This window comes from Panthera leo, chromosome B1 (genome assembly GCF_018350215.1).
Source record: "Panthera leo isolate Ple1 chromosome B1, P.leo_Ple1_pat1.1, whole genome shotgun sequence".
NCBI classification, from domain to species: domain Eukaryota; kingdom Metazoa; phylum Chordata; class Mammalia; order Carnivora; family Felidae; genus Panthera; species Panthera leo.
The window spans coordinates 171,490,453-171,508,500 of NC_056682.1; the positions used below are offsets into that span (position 1 = coordinate 171,490,453).

The window sequence follows — 18,048 nt, forward strand, 5'->3', positions numbered from 1 at the left end:
CAATAACCTTATATAAGTCATTGGGTCAAGGAAATTTTGTTGGAAAATCCAAAACTCCACTCCAGAATTCTTAGAGTTTCAAAGAAACTCTAAGTGATAGACTTAAACCTTAAAACAGTTCAGTTGACTGAATAATAAAATACCCCTGATTCTGCCTATGCAATTTCATATTCAAATTTTTTTTTTCAACGTTTTTAATTTATTTTTGGGACAGAGAGAGACAGAGCATGAACGGGGGAGGGGCAGAGAGAGAGGGAGACACAGAATCGGAAACAGGCTCCAGGCTCCGAGCCATCAGCCCAGAGCCTGACGCGGGGCTCGAACTCACGGACCGCGAGATCGTGACCTGGCTGAAGTCGGACGCTTAACTGACTGCGCCACCCAGGCGCCCCTGCAATTTCATATTCAAATATAATAAGAAGCTATTTATTTACATGCATTGCTATATTGGCATGCATAATGATAGCTATGGTATTTTTATTAAAACTTATTTAAAGTCTGTATAAAACACTTTCCTATTTCTCCTGGGTCTTCGGCCAAGCCAGTCCATTTCAGAGTTGAAATGATTGGATAAATAATGTAAAAAAGGAAGAAGAGAGCAGCAGATTCTATATTTAAAATTTTTTCTATATTAAAAAAAAAGTTTTTTTCTATGTTAAAAAAAGTAATATTGGGAAAATCTAATTCTACTCCATGTTGACCCTAATTTCTCCCATATCTCGAATGGAGTCAAGGATAATAGCAGTGAAAGTCTAATAATACAACTGGTTGTAAAGTATCTCCTTCTCCCCTTCCTCTCCTTAGTACATCATTTGTTCACTTCTTTAATTTGTTTGTTTTTAATGTTTATTTATTTTTGGAGAGAGAGAGAGAGACAGAGCATGAGCAAGGCAGGGGCAGAGAGACAGGGAGACACAGAATCCGAAGCAGACTCCAGGCTGTGAGTTGTCAGCACAGAGCCCAATACAAGGCTCGAACTCACGAACTGTGAGATCATGATCAGAGCTGAAGTTGGACACTTAACCGACTGAGCCACCCAGGCGCCCCTGTACTAGTTCATTTCTAATGAAATACCAGAACTATACTTTGAATAGGGAAAGCCAGAGAGGTATATCTAATATTAAACAACCATATTGTTGGCCAGTCACACATACACACGTAGTTCAGGATGTTTTGATTCAATTGAACAAATATTTATTGAGTGTCTATAGATCCTAGGCACGGTTCTAGGTGTTTCCCACACAGCTGTGAACAAAAAAGATCCCTGCACTCCCACAACTTCTATTGTAGCAGAATATGTACAATAGTGCGTTGCTTCAAGTTAGTGTCAGACCTCCTAACTCAAGAGTCACAAGGCAGTTAGGATTTGGAAAGAGCTCGTTTACTCTTTTTTTTTTTTTTTTTTTTTTTTTTTTTGAGAGAGAGAGAGAGAGAAAGCAGAGGAGAGGCAGAGGGAGATGGAGAGGGAGAGAGAGAATCTTAACCTTAACCAGGCTTCATACCCAGTGCGAGGCCCAATGCAGAGCCTGACACACACAACCAAGAGATCATGACCTGAGGCAAAATCAAGAGCCTGATGCTTAAGTGACTGAGCCACCCAGGCACCCCATCCTCTACTTTTTTCATATCAGCCTCCCCAACCACCGATGGGCAGGGGTCCTGCCATCTAGGCCCACTGTGCTGTCCTATTCGGCTATCCCTTTCACTGCTAACAAAGAAAAAGCATTCTTACCTTTGGCCCTTCCCTTTCTTTTCTTCTCTCTCCATGACACCTGCACCCTTTCCCCAGGATCCTATCTCTTCTTCACCTCTGATACAAGGTGTGACCCAGTCAGCTCTATGCTACTTTAGATGCAACCTGGTGTGTATAAGATCCTATCAGTGGAGTACATATGGTCAGACTTTCCACATTACAAGACTGACCTCTCCAAATGTGTTAATATTCCAAAAGCGTCTCTGTCTCTTTCTTGGCATTCAGTCACACCATTGCCAGATGCCTTTCTGTTCCCCATGGTATGTGCTATGCCCTGGTAAGGGAATAGCATACAGAGAGGAAAAGAATGTCCTGCCACACTAACATCGAGACAAACAGGGATGCAGATCAGGGCACAGAAATGGAGTTTCTTATAGATAGTAGTTTTCTGTTTCATTTTATGAAAAAAAAAATACTGTGTTATAAATTTTGAACTTATTAATATATATTAAATATTTATTAAAATGTGAATAATGTATTCATTTTTAAGATTAAAGAAGTCAAAACTCTGAAAATTGCATTTAAATAATTGAATTCAATGCTAATGGAGATTTTTTTTAATAAATCGGTGGGTACATTGGGAACTTTGTGTGTGTGTGTGTGTGTGTGTGTGTGTGTGTGTGTATTACATCTTCTTTATCCATTCATCTCTCAGTGGACATTTGGGCTCTTTCCATACATTGGCTATTGTCAATATCGCTGCTATAAACATTGGGGTGCATATGCCCCTTCAAAATAGCACACCTATATTAAAGGTATATTTTAGACATGACCCTGCCTATCTGGCCCTAGCTGATTAGACCAGACATGGACCCTGGAGAGACAAACCATAAACAATAAAAATAATAAATAAATAAATAAATAAATAAATAAATAAATAAATAATTTAGTATGCTTGATGATAAATGCTATGGGTAAAAGAAAACAGAATTAAATCTGTTGTATTTAGCATTTGGGATTTGGACTAAGAAATTCTAGTTTAGTCTGGCTGATCTAAGATGAAGGAGATGTAGAATCAGAAGATGAGGGATGGTTCTCTTCTGCATGCCAGGTAAACTGAAAAGCAAAGAAACATGTCTCTTCAAAGAGCAAGAATGAAGCAGGTGTTCAGAAGAAAGTAGACTGTATCCTGATGATTCTCAGTTCTTCCATTCCTTTCTTGAGGCATAGCTATAATTCTTCTCATGGGTTCCCTAAATACTATCTTGTTTATCTATCAATTGATCTATCTATTATCAATTAATCTATCTGAACAAACTTTCAGAAAGCTTAGAAAGTACATGAAAGTGTGAAGAAAGACAAAAGCATATATATCCCATAACCTCATGTACTTTCCAAGCTTTCTGAAAAAGTTTGTTCAGAAAAAAAATGGTTCCAAAATATTTAAATTAGGAAAACAAATTTATTTTTTAAATGTGACAGAAAAAATCTACATCTACTGAGATAAAGTACCTAAAGTGCTTAGCACGGTCCCTGGCACCTAATAGGGGCTTAATAAATATTGGCTACAATTGTTAATATTATTATTATTATTATTGCTGTTAGTTCTCTTTGATTGCAAGGAACAAAGGAAACTAACACTAGCTTAAGAGATACATAGATAGATAGATAGATAGATAGATAGATAGATGATAATGTTACCATGAAAACATGGTAATAAAAACACACTAAAACTTCAAGTTGCCTGTTGAATTCAGGGACAATATCTTGTCCACCTCTGCATCCTCAACATTTATCTGCCAGATAGTAAGTACTAAGTAGTTTAATGTATCAAAACCCAAAGGTTCTTAACTGGCCCCTCTCCATTGATTTTTTAAAATACACATGGAGACGAAGCTAACTTCCATGGAAAGTTCTAGTCTCAGTACGTGTTTAGTTCAATCAATCACTGACTCTATACCTATGGTTTTGATATTTAAAGTGGCTTTCAGATTGACAGCCCTGAGGCATTGGGTATGCTCAAACACCAAAGATTCTGCCATTATGTTCACTATCCTGTGCTTTATAAAGACTAAAAAGATAACTGATATATTCCAGAAATATTTTCAATGGAGTGGACAGAAAAGTTTTCTGGTTAAATTTCAATTTGTCAAAGAATTCAATTAACAGGAAACTTCCTATCCCCTGAAAATCATGATGAATCTCAGTTATGATTAGAAGGTGAAACAGCTCTTATTAAATTTCCTACAGATTCACTGCTTAATTTTCTTTAGTCTCTGGACAAGTCTATGCATAATTGAACTCCGAAGAGTTTTTCCAAAACAGTATCTATCTAGGTAGCCTACAGTCCAAGAACTATTGAGTTTCTGGAATTACTTGAAGCAATTCAGAAGGCAAAAGTTGTGCAAATTCTTGGCACATTCCTTCGACAAGTCAGATAGTGTTGGCTACCAGTTCTAACGTGGTTACATTTCCAGTTCAACCAGAAATTTGAAGTTCTGCTATTTATACTTACAATCTGCCATGGTTATTATTATAATGACATTTGATAGTTGTAAGTCACAGAAAATATTATTTAGAATTATTTGGTTATTACACAGGCAGACAGTGACTTCAGTCCATTCAAAATTACACAACCTTGTTTAGTACATTACACATTCTCATTCCTAAACTGCTTTCAAAATTCCAGTTTTGGACTTTTGCATATAAGCTGACAAATGAATACTTTGAGCCAAAGCTTGGTGAAGCTGGGTGCCAACCAACAGTTCCATTTTTGCAGTTTCTCCACCGTAGTCGTGTATTTATTTAAATATTTGCTTGCATATTGTTCTTATTTCATAGGAATGTGAGAAAATGGAAAAATGAAAATGCAGATTCTAGATAAATCGAGGCTCACAAACAGTACAATTGAGAAAAATGTAGAAATAAGATAAACTGTTGGTCATAGCCTTATAAATGTTCTACAGGTCTCTTTCAAAAGCATAGGGTTACATCCAAAAATGAGAGTGATGAAATTTGTATCTCAGAAGGTAAAATACTAACCAATCAACTTTAAGGTGAATTTTACACGTGGCTGGTGTATTGGTTTCCTAGAGCTGCTGTAACAAAGTACCACAAACACAGAGGTGTTTGAATAGCAATTCATTCTCTTACTGTTCTGTCCAGAATTAAGAGGTCAGCAAGGCCATAATCCCTCTGAAGGCTCAAGGGAGGAATCCTTCCTTGCCTTTTTCCTTGCTTCTGGTGTTTGCTGGTCATCCTTGGCATTCCTTGGCTTGCAGCTATATCATGCCAATCTCTATTGTCACCTGGCCTTCTTCCCTGCATATCTTCTTATAAAAATACCAGTCATTGGATTTAGGGTCCATCCTAATCTAGTGTTACTTCATTTTAACTACATCTGCAAAGAACCTACTTCCAAATAAGATCATACTTTGAGGTTCCAGGTGGACATGGATTTGGGGGGGTACTATTTGATTCAGTAAAGCTGGGTTCATGGATGATGATTAAAATTTCATGAAGTCCAATTGTTAATTCTAAACCAGGTCATATTTGGTGGTGTAAGATCAGAAATGTACTCAAATTAGCTCAAGTAAAAGAAATTTTACTGTAAGGAAACAATTCTTAGGGGGAGTCCAAGGAAAACAGAACAACGAAGACAAAAATTAGGACAGGTCAGGTTTCCGTAGCCTACACATAAGTAGAGAGCTAAAGACCGTTACGGTTTTGCATTGATATAATTCAGGTAAAAGTCCCATCTGTTGCTGAGTCTTAGTTCACATCCTGTCTCATGATATTTTGTTTGGCTCAGCTCCGCCTATGGACTGCATGTTCTTGGTTCAGGTGTCACTGCAGGCTCAGTCAGCTGTGTGTGTGTGTGTGTGTGTGTGTGTGTGTGTGAAAGACAGAGAGAGAATATGTAGGGCTGGGATAGGAACTGCTCTCTTAAAAGAGTTTTCAGTTTGCAGGAGGGGAGGTAATTATTATTATCCTCTCTAATACATTTCAATAAATGAATCTCTTCTGCCTTTACTATAGTGAAGAAATATTTATCATAACTTTACTTTCTTATTTTAATCATATAAAACAATAGGAGTCTGACATCCCAAGCTTCATAATAAAAAATACATTGTAATGTGATTGTTCAAAGTTTAATTGCCCTGAAAATTCTTTCAGTCCTATAATCATTTATCGTACTAATACTAGCAACTTGAGGAAAGAAGCAATTTGAGAAAATATAACTCCAAATAATTTCTCATTTTGCTACCACAATTAGGAAAAAAATCATCAGGGGTGCAGAATTTCTTTGACTCTGGGGACTGTAATTTCCAAAAATATTAGATTATAATATAAATATTTTTTGAAATTTCTTGAGTTTGTCTTCTTACTTTTTTCTCTTCTGAACATCAGATGCCCTGAATTGGTTTAATCATAATCCTTGGGTTAAAAACACATCCTTCATTGGTACATGGATTGTCTTTCTTCATTTATACATTCATTCACTTATCATATAAAGAACATATGTGAAGCCACCACTCTTCCCAAGACGAAAGCTTCAACAAGAATATATCTACTTGTGCATTCATTCTCCCATCTTGTTCCCCAGGGTTTCCTGCTTCTCTTTGTACTTCAGGGGTAACCACTACCTTGAACTTTGCTTTTGAATATTATAAACAAGATGTCATATTATGTCACTAAAATTTACTCATGTTGTTTATACCTGTAGTTTCTTTCATGTTTTGAAAATATTTAGTTTTAGTTTGTTGTCCCTGCTAGTTAAATAATATTTAATTTTGATTATACAAGTTTAAGAAAGTTAATGTAACTAATGATGATGCAGATCAGCCTTCACAATTTAAACTGAAGAGAGATGTGCATGGAGACTAAGATATTAGACAAAATTCAAAGAAAGTTTTTAAATTACTATGACAAACAAGTTAATCATTAACATCTTGGTCATACTAGACTGAAATGATTCAGACTTCATATTTTTTGTCTTTATCAGTCATTAGTGAAACATGTCAAACTTACTTAGTTCACTGTAGATATGCTATTGTATGCCTAAATACTAAATTTTAGCAAATCTAAGCCAAGATGTCAGTGATATCTGGAAAAACACTAAAATAAAGCACCATTTTGTTCAAGTTTCATAGTGATTATGCAGATGGTTAATTTCTATGTGACCAGAGGTACAGGGATGATTCATATTTATAACTTGCGAAATTACTCAGGACAGATTTAGCTAGTTACATTTCAAATTGAAAAGCAAATAAGTAATTTCAAGTAAATGGAATAAACATATTCTTAAGAACTGCTTTAAATATCTTGAATATTTTTATCTTTGGTTATATTTTTACTTTAGTCCACTTTCACTATGCACAGCTTTACTCTCTTATTACCCCAGTTCATCCTTTTAAACTATCATCCTGCTCAACATCTGTAGCATTTAGTATGAACAATTTATTTTCCACCCTCATCTTCTGTCAATCACTCTTCCAAACTCTGTACTCTAGAACTGTACTGTCCAATAGTCACTAGCCATATGTCACTATTTTGATTTTAAAACTGTTTCCCTGTTTGCATTAGCCACTTTTCAAATGTCGTATAGTCACATTTTTCATCATCTTCACTGTTATTACCTGGTCCTTATTAACATCTTTCCTCGGGATTTTTGTAGTTGTCTTATACTTGGTTACTCTACTTCTACACTTGCATCTCTATGCTGTTTCCAACCCAGTAGCTAGAATGATTCTTTCATATTATATGTACATATATATATGTGTGTGTGTATGTATATAAATTATGTACAGTTTAGTATGTGCCAGTTACTACTCTAAGCACTTTACAAATGTCAACTTATTTACTCCTCACAAAGATCCTCTGAGAGAGAAACTATTATCCCTGTTTTACAGATGAGGAAAATAAGGCACAGAAAGACTAAGTAATTTGTCCAAAGTTGCCTGGCTCATGAAACACATATCATGTTACTTCTTTGTTTAAAATACTTCAGCAATTCCCCATCTCAGTTATAGTACAAGCCAAAGTCCTTCCAAAGACCAAAATGCCTAAAAGGCTAGATGTGATCTGCATTCTTCCTATACTCATTTTCTTCCATAGCAATTTATTTATTCTCTTGTGTATCTCTCCCCAAATGAATTAAGCTCCGCCAGGGCAGGCAGGGATTTTGGTCCCTCTCCCCACTATCAATTTTTTTCTCAGTGCCCAAAACAAAGCCTTGCTAGCAGGCACTTTAAATAATTGCTGCACAAATAAACATATCCCTTCTCATTTACTCCAAGTGGAAATAAAGTTTAAGGAAAGAGGTTAAAAGCAGAGATTCAGAATTCCTGAATTTTAGAACTGTATAAATTCAGTTTTATTTATGTGTTGTAATCCTTAGGACTTACTATCTTGTGAGTGTTCATAAAGTCAAACAATATTAACAAAGTCATAAGTTGTGTAAAATTAAAATTTATGAGCATATACAAAACTCCACTTAATAATGGGTAAATTACTCAGAGAAAGAATAAAAATGAAAAGCACCACTCTTTTATTTAAATGTGACAGGGTAAAAAAAAAACACCTTGAGAGGGAGCGCCTATAAGAGAGTAGATTTTGATGGGTTTAATGACCATTGAAGTTCAATGGATTGTCTGGTACTCTAAATGTCCAAGAACAAAGCATTGACTTTGGGGCAGTCCTAGCAAATCAGCAACAGTGGCCAGTTCTATTCCAAGATGATCACTCCCTTGAGTAATATATCTGAAAAACAATTCAGTGAGTACAGTACCTTTAATATTTTTCAGACCCAGTAAACACCAATAGACATCCATCAGAAATAATAATCGAATATAATTTTAAACTTTGGTAGTGGTCAGTTTCAAGAGCTGAATGCTATTTCATATTATTGCATTCTTTTTTCAACTTCCTCTTCTGATATGTGTGCATCTGAGGTTCATTTGCTTCATTTTTTTTTTTTTTTAATACATTAAACTTCTCAAACCTGCAGCATTGGGTTTTCCTTTGGATGAAAGAAAAAGTTATGCTGGGTATACTTAGAACATTTTTTAAACATATTATTTTTTCCCCATATTCACAAAAACCATGTAGCTAATTTGTAAACATGCTCACTTCTGGGTGCCATTCTCAGAGATCCTTATTCTCTAGGTTTGAGAGTGGAGTCCGGAAACCTACGTTTCAGACCTTTCGTTGAGAACTACTCGACTCAATGCTATTTCATTTTTTGCAACTTTCAAAATATTAATTTCAGAAATCCAAAGAGGGGAGGGCAAACTCCAGTGACTGTCCGAAGAAACAAGACTGAGTAGCTCATGTTGTGCCATATTGTAAAACTTTTCCTCAGTTTGCAGATCTTCTGTCCCTGGGGAGGAAATCCGTTCATTTTCACCGAGTAATTAACAGTCTTTCAACCAGTTCCGTCAAGTCTCTCATGATCCCCAAAAGTCATGAGCTCATCTCCACGGCACAACGTAAAGCTCCTTTCGTCCCTCGTGCCCTTACAGGACCGCCGGGACCGGGTTCGCTTCCCGCCACAGGGGCTCCTCCTCTGCTTGCCCTTTGGTTTCAATCCTCCCAGAGGCGCTCGGCGCGGCAAGTCTTGGCGCCAACCGGGTGGCGGCGCTGTCCGCCCCGCGCGCGGCCGCCCGGGGCCCGAGGGAGGCGGAGGCACGGCCGGCGGAGGAAGGGGAGGGAGCGAGGCGCGCTCCCTGCTCTCGCGTGCTCTCGCACCGCTCGCGTGACCGGCTGGTGTGTGCGCGAAGCGCCGGCTCCCGGGGGCACGTACGGCCGGGCGCGCGCCGCTGCAAGGGGCGTCCGGGTCCCGGTCGGCGGACCCGGCCGGCGCTAGGTGCCGACGGGCGGGCCGCGGGGGTCCGGGGCGGACACAGGCGCACACGCTCCCGGAGGAGCCTTCTCTGAGGCTGCTCTTCCTCGGCCAGACGGAGAGCGGCAGTGTCTCCCCGCCCAGCGCACAGTCGCCCCGCGTCTCCCCCCGCGGCGGCTGCTCCTCCTCGGCACCGCCAGCCCCAGCGCCGCTCCGGGGCGGGCGGCGGCGGCGGCGGGACCCGCGGAGCCGCTTTGTGTGCAGCCCGACGAGGGGCGGCGGCGCAACCACCTGACAGAGGCCCGGGCGCTCGATGCACCTTCCGCCCGCATGAGGAGGAGGAGGTAAAGGCGGCGACGGCGGCTCGGCTCCCGCCCTCGGTTGGTGGAGGGAGAGGACGGAAGGGGAGACCGGAGGGGGGGGGGGCGCGAGACCTAGGCCCGGCGGGGCTGCCCGGAGGTACCAGTAAGGCCTGGGCAGCGCCGGACGGCGCCGAGCAGTCGGAGCCGAGAGAAGCCGCCAGGGTCCCTCAGCCGAAGTTGAAGGAACAAAATGTGAAGTGCAGAGCCGCGTCAGCCGCTTCCTGGCGTGGGGTTTGGGGTGGAGGGCGGCTTGTTTTCCCCTCCCGCGGGACAGGGGAGGGGCGGGAGCGTGGCGGGGACGCCCGGGGTCCCGAAGCTCGGCCCGGCAAAGGCGTTCGTCTCCCGGAGCCGCCGTAGCGTGTGGGTCCGGTTGGGTCCCTAGTTTTGCGGCCTAAGCCGAGCCCTATAGGCCTCGCGTCTCCTTTCCCGGAGGGGACCGACCGGGCGGGGACTCGGGGTTTCTCTCCGACCGAGCCGGAGCCTTGGGGGCCTCGCCAGGCTCGGGAGGATCCCAAACTTCGGACCTCGGTGCTTGGGGGTGGATTTCATTGTGAAAGGTGGAATGGGAAACTCCTGGCGCTGCCTGGCGCTTCCCGCGGCCGCGGCGGCTGGTGCTGGAGAGCCCCGTGGGTCCGGGGCTGGCGGGGCCCGCGTGAGTGGGGGCGGCGGGGCGGCCACCAGGGTCCAGGCCCGGGAGGATCGAGCGGCGGGGCCGCAGCCGAGTCTCCGGCCTCCCTGGAGAAAGCGCCCTTTGCAGATTAGAGATTTTTGAAATGAAAAAAGAGGTTACAAAGTCTCCCCTTTCTCGCTGAACTTTTGTTTTCTGACCGATAGAGGCCGGTAGAGGACTGTGAAAGAAAAGTTGTCCCCCAGGATGGACTTCACCGCGCAGCCCAAGCCTGCCACTGCCCTCTGTGGCGTCGTGAGTGCAGATGGGAAGATCGCTTACCCGCCGGGGGTAAAGGAGATCACCGACAAGATCACCACGGATGAAATGATCAAGCGACTGAAGGTAAGCATCTGGACACAGTGTTCACACTTAGACCTCTGTGGTGGGAGGTGCTCTCTCTTGTTACTGCACTGCTAGGCCTGGCCTTTACAGTGTCACCTACCAGGTTTTCTTAGGTATCTTATAGTCTCCTTTTTTACTCTCTCCGAGAAGTATTGTTCTATCTTGGCTATATCTTTGAATAGTAAGTTCTGTAGAGACATAATCATTATGGGAAATTAAAAGGAGTGTGCCTGTTTTTTCAAACATAAGAATTTAAGTGTTTTTATAACTTTTTTCTAGAAATATTTATGAGAATACTGTTCATAGTAGATTACAACCTTAAATGTAGGCAATAGTTTGCCTACGAAAGTTCCTGTTTTCATCAGCTTCTAAGGAGACTGATTTAATCACAAGGGCATTTTATTAAATTGTCACAATTTTCTAATATCCAGAAACTTAAATATGTACTTAGTATGGTTAAACTTTGACAAAATGTACTGACTTCAAAATTCAGAATTGAAGTAAGGTGATGATTTAGGTCCACATGTTCAAAGGGGTTTTCAAGAGAGAGTATTTTAATTCTTTTTAATAAAGTTAGCTTATTTAAAGCATAGTGATCCTAAGATTAAAGTTGTAAGATTCAGCTTAGGTTGGTCAGTTTTTTTGCTTTCTGTTGCATAGACATAGATTTTGCCCACAGCCTTACAAGATAAGTGCTGTTTTTGTCAAGGGATCAACTTGATGCAGTGGTTCTCAACCAGGGCATCTTTGACACCCCACCCCCACTCCCACCTTGGAGACATTTGGTTGTCACAACTGGGGCTACGTTGGAGCAAGGAAAGGGAAAGATTTGAGGCAGGGAGTCCTGCTAGGAAACTGTTAATAGGAACATAGGTGAAAGATGTTGAAATCTTGAAGTGGGGCTGTGGTAGTGAGAAGAGAGGTAGGGAAGGATCTAAGAAATGTTTCCTAGTTAGAAATCAATTAGACTTGGTGGGAAGTGAGGGAAGAAACAATGTTGATAGTATTTCTATCTTGGGCAACTTGATAAAGTGTATTTTTAGGGAATCATCTTGCCCCTTTGTTCTTAGAGCTTAGTGTAGTGCCTAGTAAGTGTTTACAATGTTGTGAGTGTTTAATAAATATTTAAAGTATTCCTGTAGCTTAGTTTTTAAAATCTAATTAGATTCTGCAATTTGTTGCCTCTTGGGAAGGAAGAGGACACAATAGCTTCCATTAAAATAAACTTGATACTAGGTATATGTGAAGTGAGGTGCTTGATTGATGCTCCTTAAGGTTATATTGAATGTTTGGAGATGCTGAAAAATTATGAAATACAAAGCTGTTAAGTAATAGATCTTTTAATTTTTATTTTCATATTAAGAATATTGAAATCTTGATTTCTGGTGATGGATAATCTGGTTAAAAAAGAGTTACCACAAACGTCTGGCTTCGGCTTGCGTCATGATCTTGCAGTCTGTGGGTTCGAGCCCCAAGTTGGGCTCTGTGCTGACTGCTCAGAGCCTGGAGCCTGTTTCGGATTCTGTGTCTGTCTGTCTGTCTGTCTGTCTGTCTCTCTCTCTCTCTCTCTCTCTCTGCCTCTCTGCCCCTCCCCCCGCTCCCGGTCTCCCTCTCTCTCTCTCTCTCTCTCTCTCTCTCAAAAATAAATAGACATTAAAAAAAAAAAAGGAGTTACAACTATATGTACTTTTGTGCTTGAAGTTAGATTATCAGAAATACTGTTATATAAATGGGCATATGACCAAGTTTACAATGAGCATTAAGTTAGAATATCTTTTTTTTTTTTCTTTTTAAAGTGTATTTTTGAGAGAGAGTGAGCATGATCAGGGAAGGGGCAGAGAGGCAGGGAGACAGAATTTGGGCTCCATGCTGTCAGCACAAAGCCCAGCATGGGGCTCAAACCCAGCAACCAGTGAGATCATGACCTGAGCCTAAGTCCGATGCTCAACCAACTGAGCCACTGAGGTGCTCCTGGGTTAGGCTATCTATTTCTTATGAGTTCTTTTGGAAGTTAAAATTAACATACATATGAACCATTTTGAATATCCTGCTAAAATTTTGCTTTTCTTAGGTGCCTGGGTGGCTCAGTCAGTTAAATGCCCACTCTTGGTTCAGGTCACGATCTTGCAGGTTCTTGAGTTCAAGCCCCAAGTCAGGCTACAGCTCAGAGTCTGGAGCCTGCTTCGGATTCTGTGTCTCCCTTTCTCTCTGCCTCTGCCCTGTTCACACTCTGTCTCTCTCAAAAAAATTAAACATTAAAATCTTAAAAATTTTTTTTAAATTTTCTCAACAGTCTTATGATTTTGTTTTTCCCCTGTTTTTCTAAATCTGTTTTGACTTTGTACTTTCTAGGAATCCCTGGTTGGTTAAAGTAGTACTGTCTCATAGGAAGTGGAGATTTTTAACAGTGTTTAACTATTTTTGATAATTTTTGTGTTTATTAGACCATTATGCACCAGTATTATAAATTCAGTAGTTTTTTTAATTATAGCAACAATGTTCAAATGCTGTATAAATACAAATAGGGCTTAAAGGCAGGTAAAATCTTGGTCAGTGGAATTCAGAGATGTTTGGTCCATTCTCTTCAGTATTTAAGAATGGAACAAGCATTTTTACAAGAGAACCATAATTGTGGACTTACAAAGATGTTAAAAGAAATTTTGGAACTCCCCATATTTCACAGAAGAGAAAATTCGGCCCAAAGTGGCCAAGTAACATGCACCAAGATCAGTCATAGAGCAACTAAATGGCAGAGCCAGAACAATAGCATCATATTTATTTTCATTCTTATAGCTGATTTCCTTCAAAGGAATCTAAACTGAGTAGAACTAAGAAGTTGTGATATTTATTATGCATTTGAAAATGGTAAAGTGAAAAGAGAAAGGAGTCTAAGTTAATTTGCTGTTTTGCAAGATGTAGGACAGCATTCTTTTTTAACATTAGAAGGTATTATGATGCTTTGAAACTTTCTTGAAAGTAGTTCTTAGAGTAGGTCTTTGGAATTGCTAAAACACTTAGATACATTAGAAACTTTAATTTCAGGGGCGCGTGGGTGGCTCAGTCATTTAAGCATCCAACTCTGATTTTGGCTCAGGTTGTAATCTCACTGTCAGATTGAGCCCTGCTTTGGGCTTCAAGCTATGCGCTGGGCGTGGAGCCTGTTTAAGATTCTCTCTCTCTCCCTCTCACCCTCTCCCATTTGCTGGCACATGTGCGCGCGCTCTCTCTCTCTCTCTCTCTCTCAAAAAAAAAAAAAAAAAGTTTTAATTTCAGCTTCTAAGGAATTCACATATTGTTATGTCCAGTCACACTGGCCTTCTGTCACTTCCTTGTACATGCCATGTTCATTTCTGCCTAAACTGATTCCACATTATGTGATCCATATGTGTACCCGTCTCAACTTCATGTGTCATTCATTTGTTCTTCTGTCACTCATTTGTTCTTCTTAGAGGAGGTCTCTTAGATTTCCCATTACATATTTTTTTAATTCCTTCGTATCACTTATTACAGTTATGGTATACATTTATGCATATGTATATTGGGTTTGTCTCCCCAACTTATATGTAATCTTTGTGAATACAAGGACCATGTCTGTTTACTTTTATACCCTGCCAACTCCCAAATTTAATGCCTGGAACATAGGTGCCCAACAGATACTTGTTCAGTGAATGAATGTTGGATTAGAAAAGATAGTAATAGAATAGAGAAATAATTTTGTTTTTGAAATAAGATAGTTTGAAAATATTGTGAATGGCAACCAACTTTTTATCTGAGATTATATACCAGAGATGATAATGTAGAGGTGTAGAATTTTAGAACCAAAAGGTAGCTTAGAGGTTATTTGGTTTTGTCCCGATTTTCCAGATGAAGAAATGGAGTCTGAGATGTTGTGACTAACCCTAGTTACAGAAAGCTGAAAATGATCATTAACAGTTTTGTTATTTAGGGTTGCCTGGCTGGCTGAGTTGGTAGAGCATGCAACTCTTTTTTTTTTTTTTTTTGTTAATGTTTTATTTATTTTTCAGAGAGAGGCAGAATTGTGGGCAGGGGGTGGGAAGAGGCAGAGAGAGAGGGAGACACAGAATCCAAAGCAGGCTCCAGGCTCTGAGCTGTCAGTACAGAGCCCAAGGCAGGGCTTGAACTCACCAACTGTGAGATCATGACCTGAGCCAAAGTCAGATACCTAACCAACTGAGCCACCTGACACCTCAGAGTATGCAACTCTTGATCTCAGGGTTGTGAGTTCAAGCCCCATATTGGGTGTGAAGCCTACTTAAAAAAATAATAATAATAAATAAACAGTTTTGTTGCTTACATATGGTACAATTATATGCTGTACAAAAGTTAGTTATCTGTTAGAAAGGATAGCAGGTAGCTTACTACTAAGGTTACATTAAGCATCAAGATCAATAGTTCACAAATGGCCTGCCTTCTATATAGTTAAGGATTCTGAAACTAATGTAGCAGTCGTGTCTGATAACTTTTATAACATATTCAAATACACCTATAAACAGTGTTGTACAAAGTTCCATTAAGTGCTTCTGCCCACAATTTGTTATATGCAGTCTGTCTCATATCATGTATTACCACAGAACTACATGCTATTCACATTTTGTTCATTACTTGCTTTTTTGGAAATGGGAAGTCCTTGATAAGGCTTGGTTTTTAGAGAGAGGGGCGGGCAGGTTAAAGATTGTTTCTTTTTTTTTCTTTTTTCTTTTTTCTTTTTAAGTATGTATGTATTTATTTAAGTAATCTCTACTCACAGTGCCAAGATCGAAGAGTCATACGCTTCTCTGACTGAGCCAGCCAGCTGCCCCAAAGATCGTTTCTTATGTCCATTTCTTATTACCTGGTCTTAAGAGCTCAGTAACCCCAGACAGTTCTCTGGCTATTAACTCCATACCCAAATCTGCCATATTCTTTTTTTCACAGAAATCAAAATTTTTATTACTTTGGTGCTAAGAATTAGGAAAGATTAAGTAATAGGGTTTTATTGTTGTGAATATGTCCCCCATTTTTCTCCCACCAGCTGTTATTTCTGTATTTTTGTATTTTTCTGTCACTTTCCTCTATGTGTCCACAATTCCCCTCTGCCCCACGCTCTCACTTTTGGTTTCTGTAGTATGCCTTGTTTGATATAGTTAGGAATTAGGATATAGAGTGCTTGATTAAGGTAGAGCATCACTCTTTTCTCATCAAATGTAGGTTGGGAGAGGGGAAGAATAGATTAGAGGCAGGAAGGCCGTGAAATCTTTTCCTTTCTTTTCCTCCAGGTGGACCCCAGAAATACATACTTTGGTTATAATTATTTTCACTTCCATGAAAGAATTTTGTTTATTCCTAAATGCCCCATAGGATGCTAATTTTACATATAATTCAGTATGTAACTTCTAGTCTCAGTTCTGTCCATATATCATATTTTAATATTTGTTTTAATGCAAAAGATTCTGCTAAGAAATTAAAAAATTAAATAGGCAGGGTGCCTGGTGGCTCAGTCAGTTAAGTGTCTGACTCCTTTGATTTTGGCTCAGGTCATGATCTCACCATTTGTGAGATCGAGCTCCATATCAGGCTCTGCGCTGATAGCAAAGAGCCTGCTTGTGATTTTCTCTCTCCTTCTCTCCCTCTGCTCCTTCCCTGCTTGTGCACTTGCTCTCTCTTAAAATAAGTAAATAAATATTTAAAAAAATAGGCAAGATTTCTTAAAATGAACCCCTAAAATATAGCCAATGTGTATTTGTGAAGTAATACTAACTGTAGCACAGTTCTTATTTTAGACTTCCATTTGCATAGAGGAACTGTTCTGGTCATTTGCTGCTGTGTAACAAACACCCCAAACCTAGTGTTTAAAAGAGCAAGTAGGGGGCAGGGGACAAAATAAATATAACATAAATTTTATCATTTCAGTCATTTTTAAAAGTACAGTTTTGTGGTAACAAGCACATTCACATTGTTGTATAACCATCACTACCGTCCATCTTCAAAACTTTTTCATGTACCCTAACTGAAATTTTGTATCTATTAAACAGTAACTCCTTAATTCCCCCTTCCCCCAGCTTAGGCAACCACCTTTCTACTTTGTGTCTCTGAATTTGACTACTCTTAAGAGCCTAGTATAAGAATCATACAATATTGTCCTTTTGTGACTAGCTTGTTTCACTTAGGATAATGTCTTCAAAGTTCATCCACATTGTATGTATCAGAATTTACTTTTTAAGGCTGGATAATATTCCACTGTGTACGTGTGTGTGTCTTGTGTGTGTGTGTGTATGTGTGAAACCACTTTTGTTTATTCATTTGTGGACACTTGGGTTGCTTCTACCTTTTGACATCTGTGAGCAAATTTTCTTGTTAACAATTTTGTGAATCAGGAATTTGGGTAAGTATTGGCTTAGCTTGATTATTCTTCTCTACATGGCTTACTGTGCTCATTCAGTAGTATTCAGCTGGTGTCTAGACTGGTCTAGAAGATCCACACTGACTTCTCAAACAGTTGGTGCCTTGGAAGGAACAGCTGTAAGGCTGAACTCAGCTGTGCTCTTTTTTCCTATCTATGATGTAATCTTTGGGCTTCTCTGCATGGTTTCAAGGCTCTAAGACACTGTGGAGGAAGTTGCCGGTACTTTTTAAAGGCTTGGTTCAGAACTGACAATGTCATGTCTACCTTACTTTAATGGTTAAAGTAGTTGTGGCCCAATCTACATTCAATAGGAGAAAAAATGATTGCTTCTCAATGGAAGAAGAAAGGAATTTGTAGCCATCTTTAATCTACCACAGGAGCTCTTATGACAAATTAGAGTATGCTAACTACAAACTTTGTAGCTGTATTCATAAATCTGAAAAACACTTAATTTCAAAAACAGTAGTATATATCTGCAGCCAACTTGCTAAATTTGTAAAGTTTATTTTAAATACTGTAGGAAAAATTTGTAAGAATTTTTTTTTTTTTTTTTTTTTTTTTTTTTAAATAAATGGGGAGCACCTGGGTGGCTCAGTTGGTTGAGCATCTGACTTCAGCTCAGGTCATGATCTCACGGTTCTTGAGTTTGAGCCCCACATTGGGCTTTACACTGACGGTGCCAAGCCTGCTTTAGATTCTCTGTTTCCCCCTCTCTCTGCCCCTCCCATGCTCACG

General features: G+C 39.8%; 1 protein-coding gene across 2 annotated transcripts in view; it reads left to right on the top strand.

Annotated features, from left to right (window-relative positions):
• The first annotated feature begins 9,775 nt into the window (after positions 1 to 9,775).
• PDS5A (PDS5 cohesin associated factor A) overlaps positions 9,776 to 18,048 on the top strand; it is a 136,228-nt gene continuing 127,955 nt past the window's right edge. Inside the window, exons 1-2 of one of the 2 annotated variants that reach the window (XM_042936570.1) lie at positions 9,776 to 9,880; positions 10,733 to 10,910. In XM_042936570.1, the coding sequence (XP_042792504.1) occupies positions 10,773 to 10,910 (138 nt within the window). In that variant the 5' untranslated portion in view covers positions 9,776 to 9,880; positions 10,733 to 10,772. Of the gene's footprint in view, positions 9,917 to 10,732; positions 10,911 to 18,048 lie in introns of both variants that reach the window. The other variant, XM_042936571.1, reaches the window with a different exon arrangement.